The sequence below is a fragment of the Felis catus genome, chromosome B4 (genome assembly GCF_018350175.1).
Source record: "Felis catus isolate Fca126 chromosome B4, F.catus_Fca126_mat1.0, whole genome shotgun sequence".
NCBI lineage: Eukaryota > Metazoa > Chordata > Mammalia > Carnivora > Felidae > Felis > Felis catus.
The window spans coordinates 24,090,650-24,115,759 of NC_058374.1; the positions used below are offsets into that span (position 1 = coordinate 24,090,650).

At 34.1% G+C, this 25,110-nt stretch overlaps 1 protein-coding gene and 1 non-coding gene across 3 annotated transcripts in view; both read left to right on the forward strand.

Annotated features, from left to right (window-relative positions):
* GPR158 (G protein-coupled receptor 158) overlaps nt 1-25,110 on the forward strand; it is a 421,093-nt gene that overhangs the window by 358,974 nt on the left and 37,009 nt on the right. For both annotated transcript variants that reach the window (XM_011283685.3, XM_045061023.1), the window contains one exon: nt 2,965-3,074. In XM_011283685.3, coding sequence (XP_011281987.3) covers nt 2,965-3,074 — 110 coding nt within the window. The remainder of the gene's footprint in view (nt 1-2,964; nt 3,075-25,110) is intronic.
* LOC111561518 lies at nt 10,800-10,906 on the forward strand. The gene has a single exon (XR_002744169.1). It is a non-coding gene; the product is annotated as a U6 spliceosomal RNA (small nuclear RNA).

Below are 25,110 nucleotides of genomic sequence, written 5' to 3' on the forward strand. Positions count from 1 at the left end.
ATAAGTAAATACTGTAAAAATGCTTAATTTCATGTCTAGCAATAGTGCTGTGTAAACATTTGGTATTATCATGCCATTATTTTTATCATTTACACGTAGCATCCACTCTTCTAAACTATAACCTGATAACATAATGCACATTGGATTTATCCTTATGACTTCTAAATCACTTACTGCCTCACACAGAGTAAATAAATAGTGAATTGTGAGTTAAAATCACAATGATTAGTGAATTGTAATTGGACTTTTCAAATACTTTATTTTGTATATAATATTTTCTTTGTTAAATTGACTAAAATAATCATTGACCAATCATTTAACATATTTAAATTTTCTGTGTGTGAAACACATGGAATATATGGAAAAGCATGCCTTTTCTGATTTTACGTTGATTCAGGGAGACCTCCCCCCATACAGTTAACTACAGTATAAGATAAAGTAAAGTATACAGTCAAAATGTGATAAGGGGAATTCAGAGAGAGTGGGTGGAATAATCAGAAAAGAATTCACTGCGATAAGATATAATTATACTGCAGTGAGAATGGTCACTTGTAGAACAAAGCATGCATAAATCAACTCTCCTAATGGTATTAGCCAAACTTTATTGAATGCTCAATGTAGCAGGCACTATGTTTATCACATTCAAACTTCAAAACAGTACCACCTAGAAGTATTAGTGTTGTGTTCATTTTAAAGATGGGAAAACTGAGGCATAGCAAGGCAATGTTAAGTAATTTGTCGAAGCCACACGACTAGTAAGGAAGAGAACCAGGATTGGAACCCAGGGAGACTGGATTCAGAACCTGTGTTTCTCTACTACAAAATTAGGAGTTCTACTTCACTATTGCTGAACCATTTCTAACAATATATTTTATTAAGTTCAACAGAATTTCACTTTGTATGATTTTTAAGCTTATACCTCATCTGTAGATATTGAAAAAATTGACTATTATTCTTTCATTTATTTCTGACCGACTCAATCTCTCATTAATTCTTCCTCTAATTCTTCATCTGTGAAATAAAAGTTGGAAGCTAGAACAGTAGTTCCTGAATAATTCAAGAGCAATTTTTTCCTTCAAAATAAAAAGATATGCAAACTTTTATATTACACTGGTCACCTTTGCTTATTCATTCCCTTATCCATTACTTGGTGTGCAAGGGAAAACTTTGCAATAAGTCACAGGATTTTTCAGCTTCCAAGAATCTACTGTGCTAGAATAATCTTTAGAACCATTTCTAGTGGAAACATTTGAGCTTTTGTATATTCTAGACTTTAGGTCTCCCTCTCTGTCTCTCTCTCTCTAGTTTCTAATGTGTCATTTCTCTGTGCCATTAGAAGGAACACATGTGATCCCCCAATCCCTTAATCTTCTATCAAGTTTTCTCTATTTGTTTTGTTTCCTCCTAAATTTTCACTTCTTCCTAAGGCTCAGATTCCTGACTAAACAATACAGCCTCTTTTGCAGAACTTATAATTACTATCAGACCCTTGTATAAAGGAACTATTTCTAAAATATGTGAGCTAAATAAAACTTAGAATATGCATTTACAGAATTTTAACTTGTTTTGTGAAAATAATCCATAAACGAACTGTTTTTATGTATCAATTTTTGGATGACTCCAAATACTTTCCTGGTATATTGAATTTTAAAATAACATCTTTATCTCTATCCTCAGCGTAGACCTAGTAAATTAGAATATTAAAGGCAAATACCACATATACACAAAGCAACATTATCTCAGGGCCACACCTATTTTTACCTTCCTTTGATTTCTTCATAATACCAGCCTTTTTCCCACTCCTTGAGAATATAATTCTAATGGTATTGGAAGTACTTAGTTTAATATCTTCGTATGGTAGAACTACTTGGGAAATACCAGCAGAGAGTTATAGGTAATACCATTCTTGGCCCTGCTGGAGAGTGGGGCTTCATTTGTAAGATGTCCCCCACCCCGTGTCCCCCAGCCATGCTTTATGTTTCCCAATATTTACATCTTTAGGATAGAAAAATGTAAAATAACACTCAGGGTTTTAGGGGTGAGTATTTGAGGAGTTTTTCTGTTATGATGACCTTGTTTTCGGCAAAATCAGTTCAGGCCAGCTGCTCTAACATCAAAGTCTACATTTTTCTCAACAGCATTTATTCTTTGGATTGTTTAAGTGGGGCCAAACCAATTCCTATTCTATGAGGGCTTGTTCAAAACCAAAATACCAGTAGCGTATGAAAGGTAGCACATACAGTGCCTTGCACTTGCCTTTTGACCACCCCCTGGAAGTGGCCACGTGTTCTTTGTATCCCACTGAACCTGCACAGATGCTCAGACAGCACCTGTGCTACGTTAATACAACTCCTCACCTCCAGGTCTCTCTTTTTCTTGTTAGCCTTTGTGTCTACAGCTTCTAGTAGAGTGTCTGGCTCCTGGTAAATGCTTCATTAATATTTACTCGATGAAAACTCTGGAGTGAGAAGAGAGGAGTTAGTGAAGCAATTGAGCCAAGTACTAAGTGGAGAAAGTACTACAGAGTGGGAGATTGATTGGGGAGTACAGTACAGGCTAATCCTCTCAGGGCTAGTTCATACTGGGGAAAGGTACTGCCAGAAGTGTGGAGGTGGGAATCAGCAAGGCTCCAGGGAAGAATCATAATGGAGGCCAGCCTGGCTGGCCCTTTGGGGAAATAAAGAGTGTTAGGTTTGAATGTACCACAAGCTTAGAGACAATTGATAGAAACTCCTGAAAGTTAAAAGTTAAGGAACTTAGGTTTGATTGGAAAACAATAGGGAGACTCTGCAGTCCTTTGATACGGACAATGAATGATCAAAACAATATGAAGTTTTGTTCAAAAAGATGTGTGCTTATGTTAAAATTCATATGTGTTAAACATCAGATTATGAAATACTGATTTTAGTCTATGGGTCATCAGTTGATCCTGAAGGTCTCTTTCTTTCTCTTCTCATCCCACAGGTTGTTATTTTGTACTTTGAGCCAAGCACATTTCGCTGTATTCTCCTAAGATGGGTCCGTCTTCTTGGTTTTGCTACTGTTTATGGAACTGTCACTCTCAAGCTTCACAGGTACATTATATTTCCTAAGTTTTCATTCCCAGGAGAGGATCAAAGTGTCTTGGCATGTCATTGCAAGCTGGGTCAGCCACATAAATGGTTTAATTTCAAGAATTGAGATAGCAAGATGGTACATATTTTTCATTTTCAGGGCAGTATTATTAAGAATCTCTAGGAGAATCTTTAATACAACTGAATTTGAACAACATGCTTTAATAAAATATGCCATTAGGTATGAAAATTTGAATTCTGAATAAAAAATAGGTTAGAATGAATGCAAGACAGTATTTACTAGCTAAGAATAGGAAGGAAGACAAAGACAGTACCGCTGAAATAATAGTCCAGGTCCCGAGCTACCAAAGAATCCTTACATAGTAGAACTCAGCAATATGCTTACTTGACATAAACTACTGTTCTTCATTCATCAATCACATGCCCCAGGGTGATCGGCTGATATTCTGTCAGTGAATTTCAAAAAAAAATGGTGTTCTTGACTTTCCTCCTTAACCAGCGTGCTCTAGTGATTATCAACCTTGTAAATTAGATAATAGTATGAATTCTTTTATACTTAGTTTCAAAACCACTTACTTTTCTTAATGTACATGATAAATAGGAAGAAGAAATAGGCAATATAATATATTATCTGTGCACAAAAGGGTTTCCCAGGCCTCCTCTTTGCAAGCGCTCTCAATGCAGTGGTGCCAAAGACCATCAGAGAGAGATCGTAATTTCTCCTGCACGATAAATCTTCAGCCCTGTAGAGGAAAACCTTTATGCTGATTAGCTTTAAAGTCATTTTTATAACCATAGGAAACCGCTCATATTTCCATGTTAATTTGATGGTGTTTCTCAATAAAAGTATTTTAATATGACTCAGAAAGCAGCTTATCTTAGAGCTATAATATGTGTTCTATTTATCTTTAAATGTTCCCCTTTCAATCTTAAAATGTGATCATTGTATTGTCTATTACACAAGAAGCTCCATTTCTTTTTCTGGTTGTTGCTTTTTGTTCTGTTTTGTTTGTTTGTCTTGTTTCAATTTTACTTATTTACTGGGAATGCTCCAGACTATCTTTTCGGAATAAATGTAAATATCCTTAACTCTCAAGATTCCTTTCTTTTATATATGTCCTATAGTACACAGCACATTGGACTGGGTTTTAGGAAATCCAGCTTAAATCTCAGTTCAGCCTCTAACTCTAGGAAAGCATAGGCTTCTATTTCCTATAAATGGAAAGGATTGGACAAATCTCTACTGTTCTTTCTGACATTAGCTTTATTCTTCCCACACCACAGCACGCTTTGCTATTGTGTTCTCATAGTCTCCAAGTGTCTTCCAGTTTTCATTCCTTATATGATAGCTGTTTTCAGCTGGTGTTCACCAAAGAAAATGAGTAATCATTGTTATTGCTTATAACAGACAATAAGCCTTCTAGAAATCCTGAGAGAAAGGATGATCTCTTGAGATTTAAAAATTATCTTTCTCCCTGTGAGTCTAACACTTGGCATCTCTTGGGTTCTTTATTATGTAATACAGTTTGTTTATTTAATTATCTTCTTCATTTTTACCTAATTTACTTTATTTTTGAAATGAGGGTCTTACCATTGAATCCCCACCTCTTCGCACAATGGCTGATACATTGGAGGTGTTTAATACACATTAGTCGATGATTGAATGAATAAAAATGTCAGATGCAGCCTTGAAAGCTGCTTCCAACAGTTCTCTCCACACATAATGCATTCATTCATAGGCCCCTGACTCACTGTATGTCCCCAAGTATCTAGAACATATAACTCTGGTCTGTAAGAGGCTGTTTGGTGGGATGCAAATATAGTATTAAATAGCACTGAATCATGTAATGAGAAAATTACTTCCATTTAGGTTCTCTTTCCATCCTTCTGATTATATCCAAGAGAAAAATTAGTGTGGAACCAGTAGGTCTCTGACACCGGCCAAACAGTTTCTAATCCTCCTTTGCAACAAAGAATAGATCAAGCTTTGGGCTCAGAGCTGTGCACTGCAGTGCTCTCTGTCTGGATATAACCTATTAACTCTCTCATTGCACTTCTGTACTTACTTTCTGTTTCTGGATTATTGGTTCTTCGTTGAAAGTAGCAATATAAAGTTTCCTTTAAAATATTTTAAAGCAATAAATAGAAAATGATTTAAAGAATGTATAGCTTGTACGCAGACCTAGGCAGAAATCTTGAGTGGGGTCTGCAAATGATTGGAATTTGAGAAACTAGATTAGTTCATCATTCTTTTGTTTAAAGACTGGAATTAAAGCTCTATCTTTCTATGTATTTCTAGAAGTCATTGTAGTGAAGAGTTACCCCCACTGAAGTCTAAATTGAATAGAAACTGTTTCTAACTTAATGAGCTGAGTTATTCTTATCCTGTCTGAAACATATGGCTTCATATTATATTCTGGTTTTTTCCATATTGTTTAAATTGAACTGATTCCAGTATTGTTTAAGTCTATAAAACTGAACAGTTAGTATCCAAGAAGAATGTGAACAACCCAATGAAAGTGACGGCTGAACCAGCTTTGTATTCTCCATCCTTAGTTGTTCATCTTGCCCATATTTATATATTTAGGTATTTGTTAAGTGAATGAATGGGTTATAGTGAATGGAGCAGCTAGGGGTGTCTTTGGTTGGTATCTTTTAGATTCAAGCAACATGTGGCCCTGAAGAAATGACTTCTAAGATTTTGTAGTAACATGATAAAGAGGAAAGACATAAATCCTAACAAATCCAAATTTGAATTTTAATCCTGCCATAACTATTTACAAAACCAAAAATAAATTATTTTAACATCTGAAAATCAGTTATCTCACTTCACTTGTAAAGTTGTTGTAAAGATTAAATATGATTGGAATGTATGTAAATATATCAAGGGGGAGGGGTTACTATGGCTAAATTAAGCAAAAAGGAAATTCATTGGAAGGATACAATGTCACAGAACTAGGCTTTAGAGAACCTCACCCAAGGTAGATTGAGGAATCAAGACAGCATAGTGAATGCCATATATCATTTTCACAGAAACTTCATTTTTCATTTCAAGATTTTTTTAAAGGTAAACCCAACTCTTTAGGCAGAAAAGTCTAAGGAAATTATCAGTACAGACATATAAGATGAGTGTTATAGTCGTTTGAGAATAGGACAGGCAAAAAAGACCTGAGTTTTTGTTTTATTTCAGTCACTTCCCCCAAGGCTTGGTAATAGAACATTTCTTTCTCCATCTCCTGGTTTCTCATTGATTGATTGTAGTGTTTACAGAATTCCAGTATCTCAGAAAACTTGAAGCAAATGTGAAAAAGGAACAAGATCTCTCTCACTCTGTCACAGAGATGATACTGTTAGCCTGGGATGGGTACTTAAAAGTTCCATGTACTTTTACCAAATCTTCTACTTTTTAATTTAGTGGTGTCTCCCCACATTTGAGACTCACGCAGTCAAAGACTACAATGCCAAACCAAAGGATCACTAACACATGATGAAGATAAAAAGCAGACCAACTTTCAGTTGTCGTTATTATTGCCTTAAATTATCTATAGGCAAATCAGTCCCTTTGTTACCTACCCTAGGGCAAACCAGTCCCACTGCCCCACCTTCAGGCAGTGCAATTTATTTGAACCTGAAACTATTTGTTCCTTTTTGGAGAAAGAAAGAAGGAAGAATGATCAGGTTTTAGCTTGCTTAATATGGATCAAAAGGGAAAATAGTGCTGGAGTAGGAAAAAATGAAGGAGTTTCATTGATAAAAAGGAGTTTCCTTCAGGAACCATACATATGTTTGACTTGGGACATGAATGATGTAAGACAGATCTAAAAGAACATCTAGCACCTCCATGGATGTGTGTGTTCACAGATTACTTGCTAAGTTAAGTTGGTTTAAGAAAATTGAGAAGGCAGTATCTCTAGGTGCAGAAAAGCCAAGTATAATTTCAGGAAGCAAAATGAGGTAATGTTTTAAAGGAAAGGAGGTGGAAAGAGATTAAGAAACTTAATGCTAAAGGAACATTTTCCTATTCCCTATAATATGGTTTCTGGAAACAAATTGCTGTGTTCCTTTTTCCAAGGCTAATCAAGGAAAAAACAAAAGACTTTGTTGTACTATATTTAAAATGAATATTTAAGCAAGCTGTGAAAAAGCCTTCTTCTGGGTCTGGATGAGGGATTTTCACTTCATACATTATTCAGTATTCCTTGCTCTAGATACAACACAATACATAGCAGTTTTCTCTACTGTGCTCATTAGCACCAAATATTTACACTTTGTGAGAAGGGTTTTATTTTATTTTATTTTATTTTATTTTATTTTATTTTATTTTATTTTATTTTTGGTTGTTTCCTAGTAAATTTTGAAAAGTGACTGGATGATATTTATATTTATTTATTTTATGTATTCTTTATAAGGATACATAAAATACAGTAAGGTATGTCAAATTTTTGAAATAGCAAAAGAAAGAAAAGCAAGTGTGGGACTATATAAAGAAGCTAAGAGCTTGTAATAAGATGAAGGTTTCCTTCTTTAGCTTAACTTATGATAACCACTGGCTGGCAGGCAATTTGAGATAGGAACTTAGGCAAATTAGACTGTCTATTAGCTGCAGAACCATCTGCCTTAACAGACCATTGAGCAAGGTGTTGGTTAGACCTCATTTATGAAAGCCAAAAAAATAACAACTTTTGTTCTTAGGTGGCTGAGCAAATGCCTCTGGGCATACACAAGATTACTCTAAAACTCTTGCAGTTAACTCCAGCTCACAGATGAATGATGTTGAAGGTCCCAAATCATGGTCCATAGGGGTTTGAATATGAAATGGTTTCAAAATGGTTTTAGCCAGTTGCCCACCTCAACCAAAATAATGTCTCAATTAAACATCCTTTGAGCATGTAACCACGGACATTGCATTTTGACTAGGAAATGGGAAGAGTTTGCCATATGGATCATGATAATGATGACGATTTCAGGTCCTCCTTTCTGCTGATTTCACTGTGATTTATCATCTTTTCCGGCTGCCTACTCTGGATTTAGAATACCTTCACATGGAGAATTACTCATAGTAACATTTCTTGAGAACCATATTGTCTCAGAGAAAAGGGACTCATAAGCTTCTGAGGAAGGTCTCTTTTCCTGTTAGAGTTATATTTGGACATTGTTAAAGAAAAAAATTATTCTGACACTCATTCAAGAATAGTGAGACAGACTTCATTCAGGGGTCAATGACAATGGAGTTTTACAGCAGGAGAGAGAGATTGGGCTCAACTCTGAAGATAACAAGGAAAAGTGGAGATTAACAGTTAAGGAGCAGTGGATGGAAAACTACTAAGAGAAAGCATCAGAGGCAAAGGAGAATTTCTTGCTAAACCAATTTGATAGGAGTCTTGACAAAGGCAAGCCAAGGTGGTCTCAGATATCAAGGGTGGGAGATTCTCCCAAAACTGACTTAGTAAGAATCTTGCTACAATTGGGCAGTGTAAAGACAAGGGAAATCCAAAGAGAATTTACTTCTGCTTTTTTCTCTTTTACTGTGTGGATTAAAACAACAACATACCTTGAGCTACACTTTGAAACCTACTATCTCAGGAATTTGTTGCAAATTGAAATTTAGGCATTTATAAATTATAGAGAATATAGTCATTACACAAAATTTAATTAGTAATCAAAGCAATTATATCCTTTTATTGGAATAATTGAAACTTAATTTTAGGAAAAACAAACAAACAAAAAGACAAGGGAAGTCCAAAGATTGGGCCCAGTCGAGCAGAAGGTTCAGAAGAGCCTGGCTAAAGTTTGATTAAACAGAGACTCTTTGTTAATAGAAAACTAAGTAAGTTCCAAATTCAAAGAAAGTTACTTAGCTTCAGAGGCAGACTACCAAATACCCGAGCCTTTACCTCCTATACCCACACTTTGCATTTACTGGAAAATAACTAGGTGCTCTATAGAAAAATGACATGCTTAGGATGATAATTTAGAAAATAAAAGTTTCAAATTCATGTTTCAGAACTATGTCTAATACTGGCATTTTAAGAGGTTTGGAAAGAAAATTAGATTTGTAAATAATTTGACTTTCTCTTTACCTGTTTCTTAGTTCATTGAGTGCCAACCTAGGCTTTGTGAGATTAAGATTTAAGCAGTTTCCCTAGAGATATTTTTACCATTTTAAGTTATTTGTAATGAAACAGGAAAGATCAAAAGACATTTGGCTCTTAACAATATAAATTTACTTCATAATTTCATTAATTCAAGACATTGGCATGGAATGCACCATAAAGACTCACACTAATGCACAGAACTATTTGCGTGCTTTCCTGATTCTAATTAACTTTCAGAAAGTGTGTGGTTACATACCTTAGCTTTGCAAGCCCTACATTTCTGTCATTCTGATCACTCATATGCTTGGAAAGACCTAGAAAAAGTGAGGCCTTGAAAACCTGAGAAATAAGTAAATTGTGTCCTCTCACTTGTCCTTCCTATACTCATCTCCCCTTTCTTGGCATACTTGTAATCCGTCCAGAGCTGTCTGAGACTGAGTCCTGTGGGACTTTGTATACAGCTAGTCCTTATGAATGGCTCCGCAGAAACCATGAAAATAGAGTCCCCTAAGCTCCAAGGAGTTACTCTTTGATTATAAAATCTCCAGCTGGAGGATAGGACAATTCCCTCTGCTCCTTCCTCCCCATCCTGCCCCTTCTAATGACTTCACGCTGCCCTGTCTGGCTTCCTACAGGACCCAAAGGTTTGGCCCAGCTGAATGGCCCTAAATATTGTTAATTATGTTGGTATATTCTTGTCACTTTCAGAAGCTAATTAAGGGTTGCTGGCTTGAATAGCTTCATTTATGAATTAATATGCTCAATTTAATCTACTTATAGGAAATAAAAGACTTGGGATATGTAAGCATATTGATAAAAGATGTCTTTTATTAACTAGAGGTCTGTATTCATACAGAACCTTTAACATCAGTGAGCACCTTTTCAGTATAATTAGAAATAAAAACAAAATTCATTTTTTAATTTTTCTACTTTTCAGAACATATTAAATATTAGACATGAATAAAATGGGAACATTTCTCAGAAAACTAAAGAGATTTAAAGCGTTACTTATTTTGTCTGACTTCAGATGTCCTACTTGATTTTTTGTGATGCATGATTTTTAAATACCCTTTATTGTATAATATCTACATTCAAAGCTTTTTAATATTAAACTCCTTTTTTTGTTTTTGAGATTATATATATATATGTGTGTGTGTGTGTGTGTGTGTGTGTGTGTGTGTGTATATATATATATATATATATATATATATATATATAGGGGGCTCTAATTTCTAATCACAGCAGGAGCATTTTATGTCAAGATTTCTGGAAATAGGTTTGAATTACAGTATATAGTTTAGGGGCTATGTGCCACATTGGAAACATAGGATGTTTTTTATTGCCTGGATTGTATGGTGTCACCTTGTATATGTGTGTGTGCAATTCTCTGTGTGTGTTCCTTAACATTAAAATGCCAAATAAGAGCCCATCTGGTAATTCAGTATTAGTACTTCTTGGACTATAGTTGATAAATACTTTATCCTAATGTTCTTTGTTAGAGACTGTATGCCCTCAAGTGGAAATATTTCTCTTCCTCATGTGAAGTAGATGTGAGAGAATAAGTAGGAAATGAGATTAATTCATTCATGTAGCAAAAAGAAGGGCAGCCAGGCTTTAAAGGCCACAGTGAGTGCTCACAGCAGCAGCACATGCACTAAAATTGGAAGGATGCAGAGAAGATTAGCACGGCCCCTGTGCAAGGGTGACATGCAAATTCATGAAGCTTCCACACTTTTGACTAACAATGTGCTGTAATAAATATATTAACTAAACATCAAAAATATTTTAAATTTCTTGGGGCGCCTGGGTGGCTCAGTCAGTTAAGCATCCGACTTCGGCTCAGGTCATGATCTCACAGTTCGTGAGTTCAAGCCCTGTGTCCTGCTCTGTGCTGACAGCACAGAGCCTGGAGCCTGCTTCACATTCTGTGTCTCCCTCTCTCTCTGCCCCTTCCCTGCTCATGCTGTGTCTCTCTCTGTCTCAAAAATAAATAAACATTAAAAAAAATTTTTTTTTTTAATTTCTTAAAAAATAAATAAATAATAAAGGCCACAGTGAGACAGTCTGCTTCTGCAAGCTGTTTGCTGCCATCTGCCTGCTGTTGTCTGGGCCCAGAGGCAGGGGCTCGGCTGGCATTATTACGTGGACACACCTATGTCCTTCCTGATGTGCCATCTACTCACCTGGCCTCTGCTTACTCTGCTGCCCCTCCCCCAGCATTTACAAGTGTCCACTCCCAAATATCTGAGTTGTGTTTACGTTTTCATTCAGCTCAAAATAATTTCTACTTTGAATTATTCTTTGACCCACAGGTTATTGGTTATTTAGTTTGCAAATATTTGAGAGATTTTCCATAAATCTTTGTTTTTGATTTCTAATTTAATTCTGTTCTGGTCAGCACACATTCCTTGTATGACCTGAATCCTCTTAAATTTATTGAGACTCATTTTATGGCCCAGAATATAATCTATCTTGGTAAATGTTCCACGGGCACTTGGAAGAATGTGTCTTCTGTGGTTTTGTGGTTGTTTAATAATTTTGTTCATCTTTTATATCCTTATTAATTTTCTCTCTACTTGTTCTATTGAGAGAATAGTTGGAAATTTCATATTTGCCTGTTTTTCCTCACAGTTCTTTTTTACTTCAGATATTTTGAAGTTCTGTTCTTAGATACATAAACATTTGGAGTTGTTCGGTCCTATTCATAGGACATGGATTCATGTCCTATCCATAATGATAAAGGATTGACTCCATTATGAAATGACCTTCATTGTCCCTGGTAATATTCTTTGCTATAAAATTTACTTTGTCTGATATTAATATAACCACTTTTTATTTCTTTTGATCAGTGTTAGCATGTTATATCTTTTTTCCCCATTATTTTAACTTTAAACATTTTGTTTTATATTTATTTTTAAAAATGATTTTTTTAATGTTTATTTATTTCTGAGACAGAGAGAGACAGAGCATAAGCAGGGAAGGGGCAGAGAGAGAGGGAGACACAGAATCAGAAGCAGGCTCCAGGCTTTGAGCGGTCAGCACAGAGCCCAATGCGGGGCTCGAACTCACAAACTGTGAGATCATGACCTGAGCCGAAGTTGGTCTCTCAACCAACTGAGCCACCCAGGCGCCCCAAACCTTTGTTTTACATTTAATGTGCATTTCTTGCAGAAAGCTTACGGTGGAGACTTGCATCTTTAAGTCTAATCTGACAACCTCCGTCTTTTAATTTGTGTATTTAGACTACTTTCCTTTAAACATGACTATTGTTAAGCTTGTGATTTTAGATAGTATTACCTGTATAATACTTTCTAACATGTCATTGGCTTGCTTGGCCTCTGGTTATCCTAATGTCCATCACACAGAATTCACATGTGTCCAGTCCAAAAGACTGGATTTGAGCTAACAAGGAATTTAACACTAGAAGCACAACTATTCTAGAAATTCCTAGATAATGCAAAGTACCAAAACTGACTCAAGAAGAAATAGAAAATCTAAACAAATCTGAAACAAGTAAAGACATTGAAATTACTAATCAAAAATCTTCCCCTCCTGCCCCCCCCCCCCCCCATTCCCCACATACCAGTACTGGAAGGCTTCACTGATGAGTTATATCAATGATATAGAGAATAATTAACACTAATTCTTTTCAAACCATTCTGAAAAATAGATAAGGCAACACTTCCTATTCATTGTAAGAGGCCAATGTTACCCTGATACCAAAAATAAATAAACATATCACAGGAAAACAAAACTACAGACCAATATCTCTTATGAATATAGACATAAAAATCTCAATCCAGACAGAATCCAGCAACCTCTAAAAAGGATCATACATCACGACCCGGTGGGATTTAGACCATACAAAAATCAATCAATGTCATAGAGTACATTAACATAATAAAGGACAAAACCACATGATCATCCCAACAAATGCAGACAAAGCATTTGACAAAACTCCAACACACTCTCATGGTAAAACACTCTACATCCTTGGAATGGAAGGGAACTTCCTCATCCTGATAAAGTTATCTATGAAAAACCCACAGCTGACATCATGCTTAATGATGAAGGACTGCAGTCTTTACCCCTAAAGTCTTTACTAAAGACGTTACCTAAAGTCTTTACAATAGCATAACCATAAAATATGTAGGAATAAGTTTAACAACAGAACTGCTAGAAAGGTGCCCTGAAGACTACAAAACACTGTAGAATTAAGGAAGACCTAAATAAATGAAAAGACATCCCTTGTTCATGGTTTGGCAAGTTCAGTATTTTCAGATTTCTATCTTTCCTAAATTGAATCAGCCTAATTCCTATTAAAATCCCAGCTAACTTTTTTGTGGAAATTGACAAGCTGGTTCTAAAATTCATATGGAAATGCAAAGGAACTAGAATAGCCAAAACAATCTTAAAAAAGAAGAAGAAAGTTGGAAGACTGACACTTCCTGATTTTAAAACTTACTTCAAAGCTACAGCAAGAGGAAGAGGCACACAGATCAATGCCAGGTTTCTCCAGGCCAAAGAATGAGGTTGGACCTCTACTCTACACCATTTACAAAAATTAATTCCAAATGGATAAAAGACCTAAATGTAAGAGCTAAAGCTATAAAACTCTTATAAGGAAACACAAATATTCATAGTCTTGGAGAGAAACCTAAAGCACAAGCAAAAAAAGAAAAAAAGTAGATAAGCTGGACTTTATCAAAATGAAAAACATTCGTGCATCAAAGGATACTATCAAGAAAGTAACAAAATAACGGGTTCAAGGATAAGCAAAATGGGTGAAGGGTAGTGGGAGATACAGGCTTCCAGTTATGCAAAGAATAAGTCACAGGAATAGAAGGTACAGGGAATATATATATCAATGATATTATAATAGCATTATATGGTGACAGATGGTAGCTACACTTGCAGGGATCATAGCATAATGTATGAACTTGTCAAATTACTATATTATACACCTAAAAGTAATGTAACATTGTGTATCAACTATGCTTCAATAAAAAAAGTGAAAGAATGAAGGTAAAAATCATATCAACTCAATAGGTGCAGAGTAGTATTTGACAAATTCAACATCCATTGATGATAAAAACTCTCAACAAAGCAGATACAGAGGGAATGTACCTAAACATACTAAAGGCCATATATGATCACAAAACCACAGTTAACATTGTACTCAGTTGTGAAAAGCTGAAAAATTTTTTTCTAAGATCAGGAACAAGACAAGGATGCCCACTTTTACCACTTTTATTCAACATAGTATTGGAAGTCGTAGCCAGAACAATTAGGCAAGGAAAAGAAATAAAAGGCATCAAAACTGGAAAAGAAGTAAAATTGTCACAGCTTGCAGATGACATGATATATATAGAAAATCCTGAAGACACCACCAAAAATCTATTAGAACTAATAAATGAATTCAGTAAAGTTGTAGGATATAAAATAAATATACAAAAATCTGTTGTGTTTCTATACACTAATAACAAACTATCATAAAGAGAAATTAAGAAATAGTTCCATTTAAAATTGCATCAAGAAGAATAAAATACCTAGGGATAAATTTAACCAAGAGACCTGTACACTGAAAACTATAACACATTGATGAAAGAAATTGCAGACACGAACAATTGGAAAGAATGAAGCTGGAGGCATCATGCTCCCTAATTTCAAAAGATATTACAAAGTTATGGCAATTGAAGCACACAGAGGTGGAACAGAAGACCATTCAGAAATCAACCCATTGACATATGGTGAATTAATTTACAACAAAGGAAGCAAGAATGGGAAAAGGATAGTATCTTCAATAAACGGTGCTGGGAAAACTGGACAGCCACATGCATAAGAATGAAACTAGACCACTATCTTACACTATACACAAAAGTTAACTCAAAATGGATTAAAGATTTGAATGTAACGCCTGAAACCATGAAACTCCTGGAAGAAAACATAGGCAGTAAGATCCCTGATATCAGTCTTAGCGATGAATTTTGAATCTGATTCCAAACACAAAAGCTTTTATAAAGCAAAAATAAACAAGTGGGACTACATCAAAATAAAGAGCTTCTGCTCAGCAAAGGAAACCATCAACAAAATGATGACAAATTCTCACTGAATGTGAGAAAATGTTTGCAATTCATATACCTGATAAAGGGTTTAATAATCCAAAATATATTTAAAAACTCATAGAACTCAATAACAAGTGTGCCTGAGTGGCTCAGTCAGTTGAGCATCTGATTCTTGGTTTTGGCTCAGGTCAGAATCTTACAGTTCATGGTTTTAAGCCCTATGTGGCTCTGCCCTGGCAGTGCAGAGCCTGCTTGGGATTTTTTTTTATAATAGCCCCAAACTTGAACCAACCCAATGTCCAGCAACAGAAAAATGGATAAGCAAGTTGTTCCTGAAGTGATGGAAGTGTGGGTTATATAAGCTGTTGCATTCATCAAAAGTCATTGTTTTGTGCACTTATTTGTGTATTTTGTTCTGTGTAAATAAATTTAACTTTAAGGAAAGAACTGGAAGTTCAGTTGCTTGAGCATCCAACTCTTGATTTCGGCTAATATCGTGATCCCAGGGTCGTGGGATAAAGCCCCGCATCCATCTCTGTGCTGAATGCGCTCTCTCTCTCTGTGTCTCTCACTCTAAAATTAAAAAAAAAAAAAAAAAAAAAAAAAAAAAAACCCTGCACACCAAAAAAAGTGAAAAGAAAACCCACGGAATAGGAGAAAATATTTGCAAGTCTGATAAGGGTCTGATATTCAGTATATGTAAAGAAGTAATACAACTCAATGACTAAGGGACAAACAATACAACTTTAAACATGGGAATTGAATTGAATAGAATAGACAATTTTCCAAAGAAGATATACAAATGGCCTATACCTACATGAAAAGATGCTTAACTTTTCACTAGTCATTTGAGATACGACATTCAAACCACCATGAGATTGCACTTCAAACCCATAAAGATGGCTATAATCAAAAAGTCTTCTTTTTTTTTTTAATTGTCAAAAAGTCTTAAAATAACAGTGTTGGTGAGGATGTGCAGAAATTGAAAACTCCATACATTGCTGGTGGGATTGTAAAATGGTACAGCCATGTTCTGAAACAATTTTGTTCCTCAAAATATTAAACATAAAGTTACCATATCACCCAACAGTTCCATTCTTAGGTGTATATCCATGAGAATTGAAAATACATGTCCAAACAGAAAAAAATATATACAACAAATTTTCATAATAAGATTATTCATGAAAGTCAAAGATTAGAAAGAACCCAAGTGTTTATCAGCTGATGAATGGATAAACAATCCATGGTTTGTCTGTACAATGAGATATTATTCAGTGGAAAAAGTAATGAAGTGTATTCATTAATGCTACATAGTCTATGATGTCATTTACATGAAATATTCAGAATATTTCATAATAGACAAATTTGTACAGACGTAAAGTAGATTAGTGGTTGCCAGGGTCTAGGGGAAAAAGAAGAATGAGGAGTAACAATTGGGTATGAGGTTTCGTTTTGGGGTGATGAAATTGTTCTGAAATTAGATAGGGGTTATGATGCACGTTTTATGAATACACTGAAACAACTGAATTTTATAAATTTCATAAAAGTCAAATTTACCATATTTACCATGTCTCATAAATTTACCATAAGATGAAGAATTTTATGGTATATGAGTTATATCTCTGAAAAGGAATTATTCATATATTCATGAAAGTTCAATCAAGAAAATTTAAGCAAGATGTATAGGTTTGTATAAGAAAGAATAGCTTTCTATTTACCTTTAAATTGGAGAAGATAATTATGGAAATGTCCTCTTCACAATTTTAACTGTAAACCTGAAATACCTAGGAATAATCTTAAGGGTTGATATGAAAGCACTACAAAACTTTTAGAGAAAGCTTTCCAAAACTACAGAATGAGAATGGCCAATTCAACAAATAATTTTGAAAATTAGCTCTTTGTCTAAAAAAAATTACCTCACAGTCTCATCTCAATTTATAAGAATTGCAACAAATTATAAAACTGAATGCAAAAAAATTTGAATAAAACAATGGGAAATTATGGATCAGTATTTCATTTATTTCAGGAGAAAGGGTTTTTTTTAATTATAATTGTTCATAATATTAAATATCCAAGGAGTAAGATACCCTCATACTCTGAAGAAGAGAGCATAAATGGTACAATCCACTGAAAATATTTGGTAATATGTATCAAGAGCTTTTTAAAAAGTGAGTTATTTTTTTGAAATCTAAAGAAAAGTGTATACAAAAATTGATCTGCAAAAATTATTCATAATGTTCTTAAAATATTGGTGTATAGGTAGGACAAACATATGCATAAACATAGATTACACTCTAGGTGTCAGCCAGAAAATACAGTATTCAGTCAGGCAGCCTAGGAAGGTGACCTGAAAGAGAAAGGTTTGTCAGGGGCTGGGGAGGTAGAACACAGTAGAGAGAAACTAACCCAAGAATACAGCAGGTCCTAGTCTATAAGCAAAGAATGTTATGAGGGGCACTTAAAAAAATAGGTCAAGCTCATGAAAAAGGGGGCTTTGAAGGCTATAATCACATATACTTCTTAAGTTGCCAACAATAGTACATTTGCTTGGGGTGCCTGGGTGGCTCAGTCAGTTAAGCATCTGACTTTGGCTCAAGTCATGATATCATGGTTCGTGAGTTCAAGCCCCACATCATGTCAGGCTCCATGATGACAGCTCAGAGCCTGGAGCCTGCTTCAGGTTCTGTGTCTTCTTCTCCCTCTGCCCTTCTCCCACTCACACTTTGTCCCTTTCTCTCTCTCTCTCTCTCTCTCTCTCTCTCTCTCTCTCTCTCAAATAAGTAAACATTAAAAACATTTTAAAAAGAAAATAGTATATATGTGGAAGGCTTATGATTTTTTTTTCATATTATAGCCAGGTTTACATAGATAAAATTTTTCCTATGTTCTCTAGTTACTAGGAAATTTTTCCTAAGTTGGCATCTGTTCCAGTATAAAAATATGAAACTTTATATCTTTAAAAAATCTGTTTGACCTTGTATACCACCTTTCTTGTAAGTTCCCTTTTCAATTAGTTTTCAATCCATTCTAAATGTGATAAAAGAGATGAAACAATGTTCCCCAATATAGATAGTAACAACTGATATGTATAGAAGTTAATGCACTAGATTTCTATTTTCCATTCTTAGACTTTGGGGGCTTTGAAGGAGTGAGAAAAAAAATGTTCATTGGATTGTAGTTTAGAATGAAAAAAAAAATAATGTGCTTAAAAGATTATGTGCCATCATATGTCATGCTATTTACAAATATAGAATGTTGTATGACAAAAAATGCTCAAAAGAACCACATAAATTATATATTGTAATCCTAATATCACAAAACACGTTTACATATAGAAAAAATACTAGAGAATAAAATTCATCAAAATGCTAAGTGTTTCTGTACAGCTAGTGCTACTTTAGTTTAGGCATTCATTTTTCTCTGTTTATAGTTTTCTATTGTTTTACTTGGACCATATATTATAGTTTTAATGAAGGAATCAATTTGCATGTAAAAACAGCTGAGTCTGTGATATTGTATAACACTTATGATCTGTAATAGGCAAGGCAATGTAGTAGGTACTCTGGGACCTGCAAAGAAGTTTAAGTCAGAGTTTAAAATCTAGTGGTGAAACAAAGTGTAAATAGCTAGACAGTATGAGAACCAAAGAGCAATCACAGGAATACTTTATAATTAATTGCCAAAAGTTTCACTGACAATAACTGAAAGTTCTTCTATTTTAAGGGTAATTAATACCATCTAAACAGTTAAAAATACTACCGGTCAGACAAACTGAAGAGTCATTACATACTCACATAGCAAATCCGAATTTCTTTTGTGGTTGCATCTTCTACTTGCTAGCTAATATTTTTTGTGTATTTTACTCTGGGTTAAGGTGAAGGTGAATGCAATGGTAATTTTAGAGTTTTTATATATTTAATTTTTTGTATTTATATTGTTTAGCATCTTTTTTATGAGAAACCTAAAATAGGTTAAATATTTTATTGAGAATTTTATTTTCTTGTTTTTATAAGTAATCACACATACAAAAGAGTAACTTTATATTTGCAAAGAATTTTGTCATCTTTTTGTGGTCCCCTATGGCCTGTACTATTTTTTATCTATAAATGTATGGTAAAGAAACTGAAAGACTAGGGGCGCCTGGGTGGCCTAGTCAGTTAAATGTCGGCCTCTTGATTTCGGCTCAGGTGGTTTCTGATATGTTTGTAATATGTAATATGTGATAAGTTGTAATAAGTATCAGTACTTCATGCCTTCTTATTAACGAGTAATATTCCATTGTATGTATGTGCGACACTTGGTTTATTCATTCATCATTTGATGGATGAGTTGTTTCCACTCCTATTATGAATAATGTTACCATGAACACTTACATACAGGTTTTTTTGTGTGTGAATCTATTTTTCAATTCTCATAGGTATATAAGAACTAGAAGTGGAATTATTGGGTCACGTAGTAAATCTATGTCTAGCATTTTCCACCAGATTGTTCTCCTCGGGGCTGTATCATTTTCTGTTTCCAGCAGAGATGTATGAGGCTTCCAGCCTCTCCACATCTTCAGCAGTTATTATCCACTTAGTTTTATTGTAACTGTCCTAGTCTGTGTGAAGTGATATTTCACTGTGCTGTTGATATACATTTCTTCAGTGATTAACAATGTCGAGATTATTTTCGTGTGTTTATTGGTCATTTATATCTCTTTAGAATATGTCTATTCAAGTCCTTTGCCTATTTTTAATTAGGTTGTTTGCCTTTTTGTTGTTGCATTCTATGAATTCTTTATATATTCTGGATATGAACCCTTATTAGAAAACTTATTTGAAAATATTTTTTTTTCAATTCTGGGGTTTTTCTTTTTCACTTCCGTGATAGTGTGCCTTGATACACATTTTTTTTTTATTTTTGTGAAGTTCAGTTTATTTTTTCTTTTGTTACATGTGCTTTTGATATCATATTTAAGAAACCATTGCCTGATCCCAGATCAAAAATTTTACCTCTGTTTTCTCCTAAGCATTTCATAGTGTTAGCTCTCATATTTGGGTTTTATACCTTTGGAATTAATTTTTGTATAATATGTAAAGTAGAGGTCTAAATTTATTCTTTTACATGTGGATATCCACTGGTCCCAGCACCATTTGTTAAAAAAAAAACCTATTTTTATTGAATGCTCTTGACACCATTGCCAAAAACAGTTGACCATGGATGTAAAGGTTTATTTCTGGATAATCAATTTTATTCTATTGAATAAAATTTACATTTAATTGCTCATACTTTAATTTACTCATATCTATCCGTATGCTAGTGCCATACTGTTTTGCTTGCTGTGGCTTTATAGCAACATTTCCAACCAGAAAGTATGAGTCGTCCAAGACCACTTTGGTTTTTTTCCTAGATCGTTTGGCTATTTGAAGTGCTTTGCAATTTCATATGAATTTTGGTATCGGTTTGTCCATTTCTGAAAATAAATCAATTGGAATCTTAGTAGCGAATGCAATACAATCTCTAGATTGACTTGAATCTATAGATCAATTTAGGAAGTATTGCCATATTCAGTCTTCTGATCCATGAACACTGATTGTCTTTCCATTTCTTTAGGTCTTCTTTAATTTCTTTCAGTAATGTTTTATAGATTTCAGCACACATATCTTTTACCTCCTTGGTTAAATTTACCCCTAAGTATTTTACTCATTTTGATGCTATAGTAAATGGAATTGTTTCCTCAGTTTCATTTTGGGATTGCTAGTATACAGAAATAAAACTTTTTTTTTGTATGTTGAACTTGTATTTTGTAACTTACTAAATTAGGTTTTTAGTTCAAATAGTGTGTGTATGTGTGCATGTGTGTGTATTCTTTAGGGTTTTTTATATATAAGATCATGTCATCTACTTATAGCTGTCCTTCTCCTGTTCCAATATGAACGCCTTTTATTTATTTTTCTCAACTAATTTCCATGGCTAGAACTTTTAGTACAGTAATGTGTAGAAGTGGTGAGAACAACTTTTTTGCCTTGACTGTGATATTAGGGGGAAAGATTTAAGTCTTTCACCATGGAATATATCAGCTGTGAGTTTTTCATAGAAGCCCAATATGGATCAAGTTGAAGAATTTAACTTCTATAGTTAGCTATTGATGTTTATATCATGAAGGAGTGTTAGATTTTTGTCAAATGCTTTTCCCTGCACAAATTAAGATGATCATGTGGGATTTTTCATTCTATTAATTCTATTAATATGGTATATTATATTGATTAATTTTTGTGTGTTAAACCACCTTGCATTCCCAGGATAAATCCTACTTGGTCATGGGGTATAATTCTTTTAACATGCTTTTGAATTTGATTTGCTAGTATTTTGCTTAGGAACTTTGCATGTATATTCAAAAGGGATATTGGTCTGTAATTGTCTTTTTGTGATGTCTTTATCTGGCTTTGGAGTCAAAATAATGCTGGGCTCATAAAATAATACAGAATGTGTTTATCCCTCTTCTACTTTTAGAAGAGTTTGAAGATAATGGGTGTCAATTCTTTAAATGTTTGGTAGAATTCACTGGTGAAGCCATCTGGTCCTGATTGTGTTTTTTTTTTTTTTTTTGGAAAGTTTTTAATAATTGATTCAATATCTTTGCTTATTATGGCTCTTTTGAGATACTCTACTTCTTCTTGAGTCAGTTTAGGTAATTTGTGTGTTTCTGGTAATTAGCCCATTCCATTTAGGTTACCTAGTTTTTTTGGTATACAGTTTTCATAAGTATTCTCTTATAATCCTTTTTATTCCGTGAAGTTGCTAGTAATGTCTCCTCCCCTTGCATTCCTGATTCTAATAATATGAATTTTCTGTTTTCTTTGTCAGAGTAACTAAAAATCTGTCAATTTTGTTTCTTTTCAAAAAAACAGCTGTTGTTTGTTTATTGTCTCTATTGTCTTTCAATTATTTATTTCATCTTACTTGACTCAAATATTTATTATTTCCTTCCTTCAGCTTTTTTCAATGTAGTTTGCTCTTTGTTTTCTAGTTTCTTAAGGTGGAAAGTTTGATTTGATATATTTCTTCTCTTTTGAATATAGGCATTAGCAGTTATAAGTGTCCCTCTAAACACTAAATTTTTCAAAACTCATAAGCTTTGGTATGTTGTGTTTTCATTTTGATTTATTTCAAACTATTTTCTAATTTCTTCTGTGATTTCTTCTCTAACACATTGGTTGTTTAAGAGTGTGCCATTCAATTTCCACATATTTTTGAATTTTTCAGAGTTCCTTCCATTGTTATTTCCAATGTCAATCCATTGTGGTCAGAGAAAACACTTTGTAGGATTTTAATCTTTTTCAATATATTATGACTCATTTTGTGGCCTAATTTGTGTCTATCCTAGACAGTGCTCTCTGTGCACTTGAGAAGAATGTGTAATCTGCTATGTAGTTTTATATACATGTCTGTTAGATCTAGGTGATTCCTAATGTTGTTGAAGCCCTCGATTTTCTTATTGCCTGTCAAGACAGTCTATCCATTATTGAAATCAGGATATTGAAGTCTTCAACTATTAATGTAGAACTCTGTTTCTCTCTTCAGTTCTGTAGTATTTGCTTCATATATTTTGAGGCCCTGATGTTTGGTGCATGTGTATTTACAATTATTAATATTTTGATGGATTGATACTTATAACTTGTAGTGTCTTTGTCTTTTTTAACAAACTTAGTCTTAAACTATTTTTTTAACATAGCCATTCCAGCTCTTCATTGGTCACTATTAGCATGGGGTATCTTTTTCTGTTGTTTAAGTTTCAACCTGTTTTCTCTTTGGAGCCAAAGTGAATCTCTTGTAGACAACATACAGTTGGATCATTTTAAAAAATCTATTCTCCCATCTTTAACTTTTAGTTGGAGAATTCAACCAATTTACATTTAATGTGATTACTCATAAGGAAAGACATACTCCTATCATTTTGGTATTTATTTGTATGTATCTTTTATCATTTTATTCCTCAATATCTTCATTACTACCTGCTCTTATGGTAAGAGCACTTCTGCATATTTATTCCCTTTTCATCTATTTCTATATGTGGTTGTTTTGTTAATAGTTGCCCTGAGGATTACAATTCACATTCTACAATTAATATTCTAAATATATAGGGGCTCCTGGGTGGCTCAGTCAGTTAAACTTTCCACTTCAGCCCAGGTCATGATCTCGCAGTTTGTGGGTCGAATCCCTCGTCAGGCTCTGTGCTGATAGCTCAGAACCTGGATCCTGCTTTGGATTCTGTGTCTCCCTCTCTCTCTGCCTGTCCCCCGCTCATGTTCTGTCTCTATCTCAAAAATAAACATTTAAAAAATTAATATTCTAAATATATAAAAACCTGGTTTCAAATAATACCAATTTAGTTTCAATAGTATACAAAACCTTTGCCATATTTCACTCCGCTTCCCTTTTACTTTGTGTCACAAATTATAATCTTTCAACATTGTGTGACCGTCAACATAGATTTATACTTGTAACTCTATACAGTTGCCCGTTAACTATATAAGAAAAAAAGAATAGTTATAAGCCAAAAATACATTAATACTTACCTTTAGATTTATTTCTATAGTTACCTTTACTAATGTTCTTCATTATTTCATGTGCATTTCAGTTACTGCCTAGTGTCTTTTATTTCAGCCTAGAGGCCTTCCTTTAATATTTCTTTTTTTTTAATGTTTATTTATTTACTTATTGAGAGAGAGAGAGAGAGAGAGAGAGAGAGAGAGAGAGAGAGAGAGAACATGCACAAGTGGGGAAAGGGCAGAGAGAAGGGGAGAAAGAGAATCCTGAGTAGGTTCCTCACTGTCTGCACAGAGTCGATGCAAGGCTGGAACTCATGAACCATGAGATCATGACCTGAGTCAGAATCAAGAGTCAGATGCTTAACTGAGTCACCCAGATGCCCCTTCCTTTAGTATTTCTTATAGAGCAGATCTACTAATGGTAAACTCTTTCCATTTTATTTATTTGGAAATGTCTTAATTTTTCCTGCATTTTTGAAAGACAGTTTTGCCAGATAATAGAATTCTTTGTTGACAGGTTTGTTTTTTCTTTTAGCATTTTTTTTTTTTTTTTGTATATGTGCTGCTGAAGCAAGCATTCTTTTAGCATTTTTAATATGTTATCCCACTGCCCTCTGGCCTCCATAGTTTCTGATAAGAGATTAGATCTTAATCTTATTAAGAATCCCTTGTATGTAATGGGTAACTTTTTTCCGGTTGCTTTCAAGATTTTCTCTTCATTTTAGCTTTCAGCAGTTTGATTATAATGTGTCTTAATGTGAGTCTCTTTGAATTTGTCCTACTTTGATTACTTGAGCTTCTTAAATATGTAGATTTAAGTCTGTTGTCAAATTTGAGAAGTTTAAGTCATTATTTCTTCAAATGTTCTTTCTGTCTTGTTTCTCTTCTCTTTCTGGAACTCCCATTATGTAAATCCTAATATTCTTAATAGTGTACCACAGGTATCTCAGGCTCTATTCATTCTTTGTCATTTTATTTTCATTTCTGCTCCTCATACTGTACAATTTCAATTGACCTATATTCAAATATACCGATTCTTCCTTCTACATTGTCAAATCTTTTTAGAGAATTTAAATCTTTTTAGAGAATTTTTCATTTCAGTTATTGTACTTTTCAACTTTTCAATTTCTTCTTGGTTCCTTTTTATTTCTATTTATTGATATTCTCTATTTGGTGAAACATCATTCTTTCTTTAGTTCTTTGTGCATGGTTTCTTTGGCTTTTTGACCATATTTAGTACAGTTAACATCTTTGTCTAATAAGTACAATGCCTGGGCTTCCTCAGGGGCAGTTTCTATTAATTTCTTTTTTTCATAGGGGCCATATACTCTTGTTTCTTTGC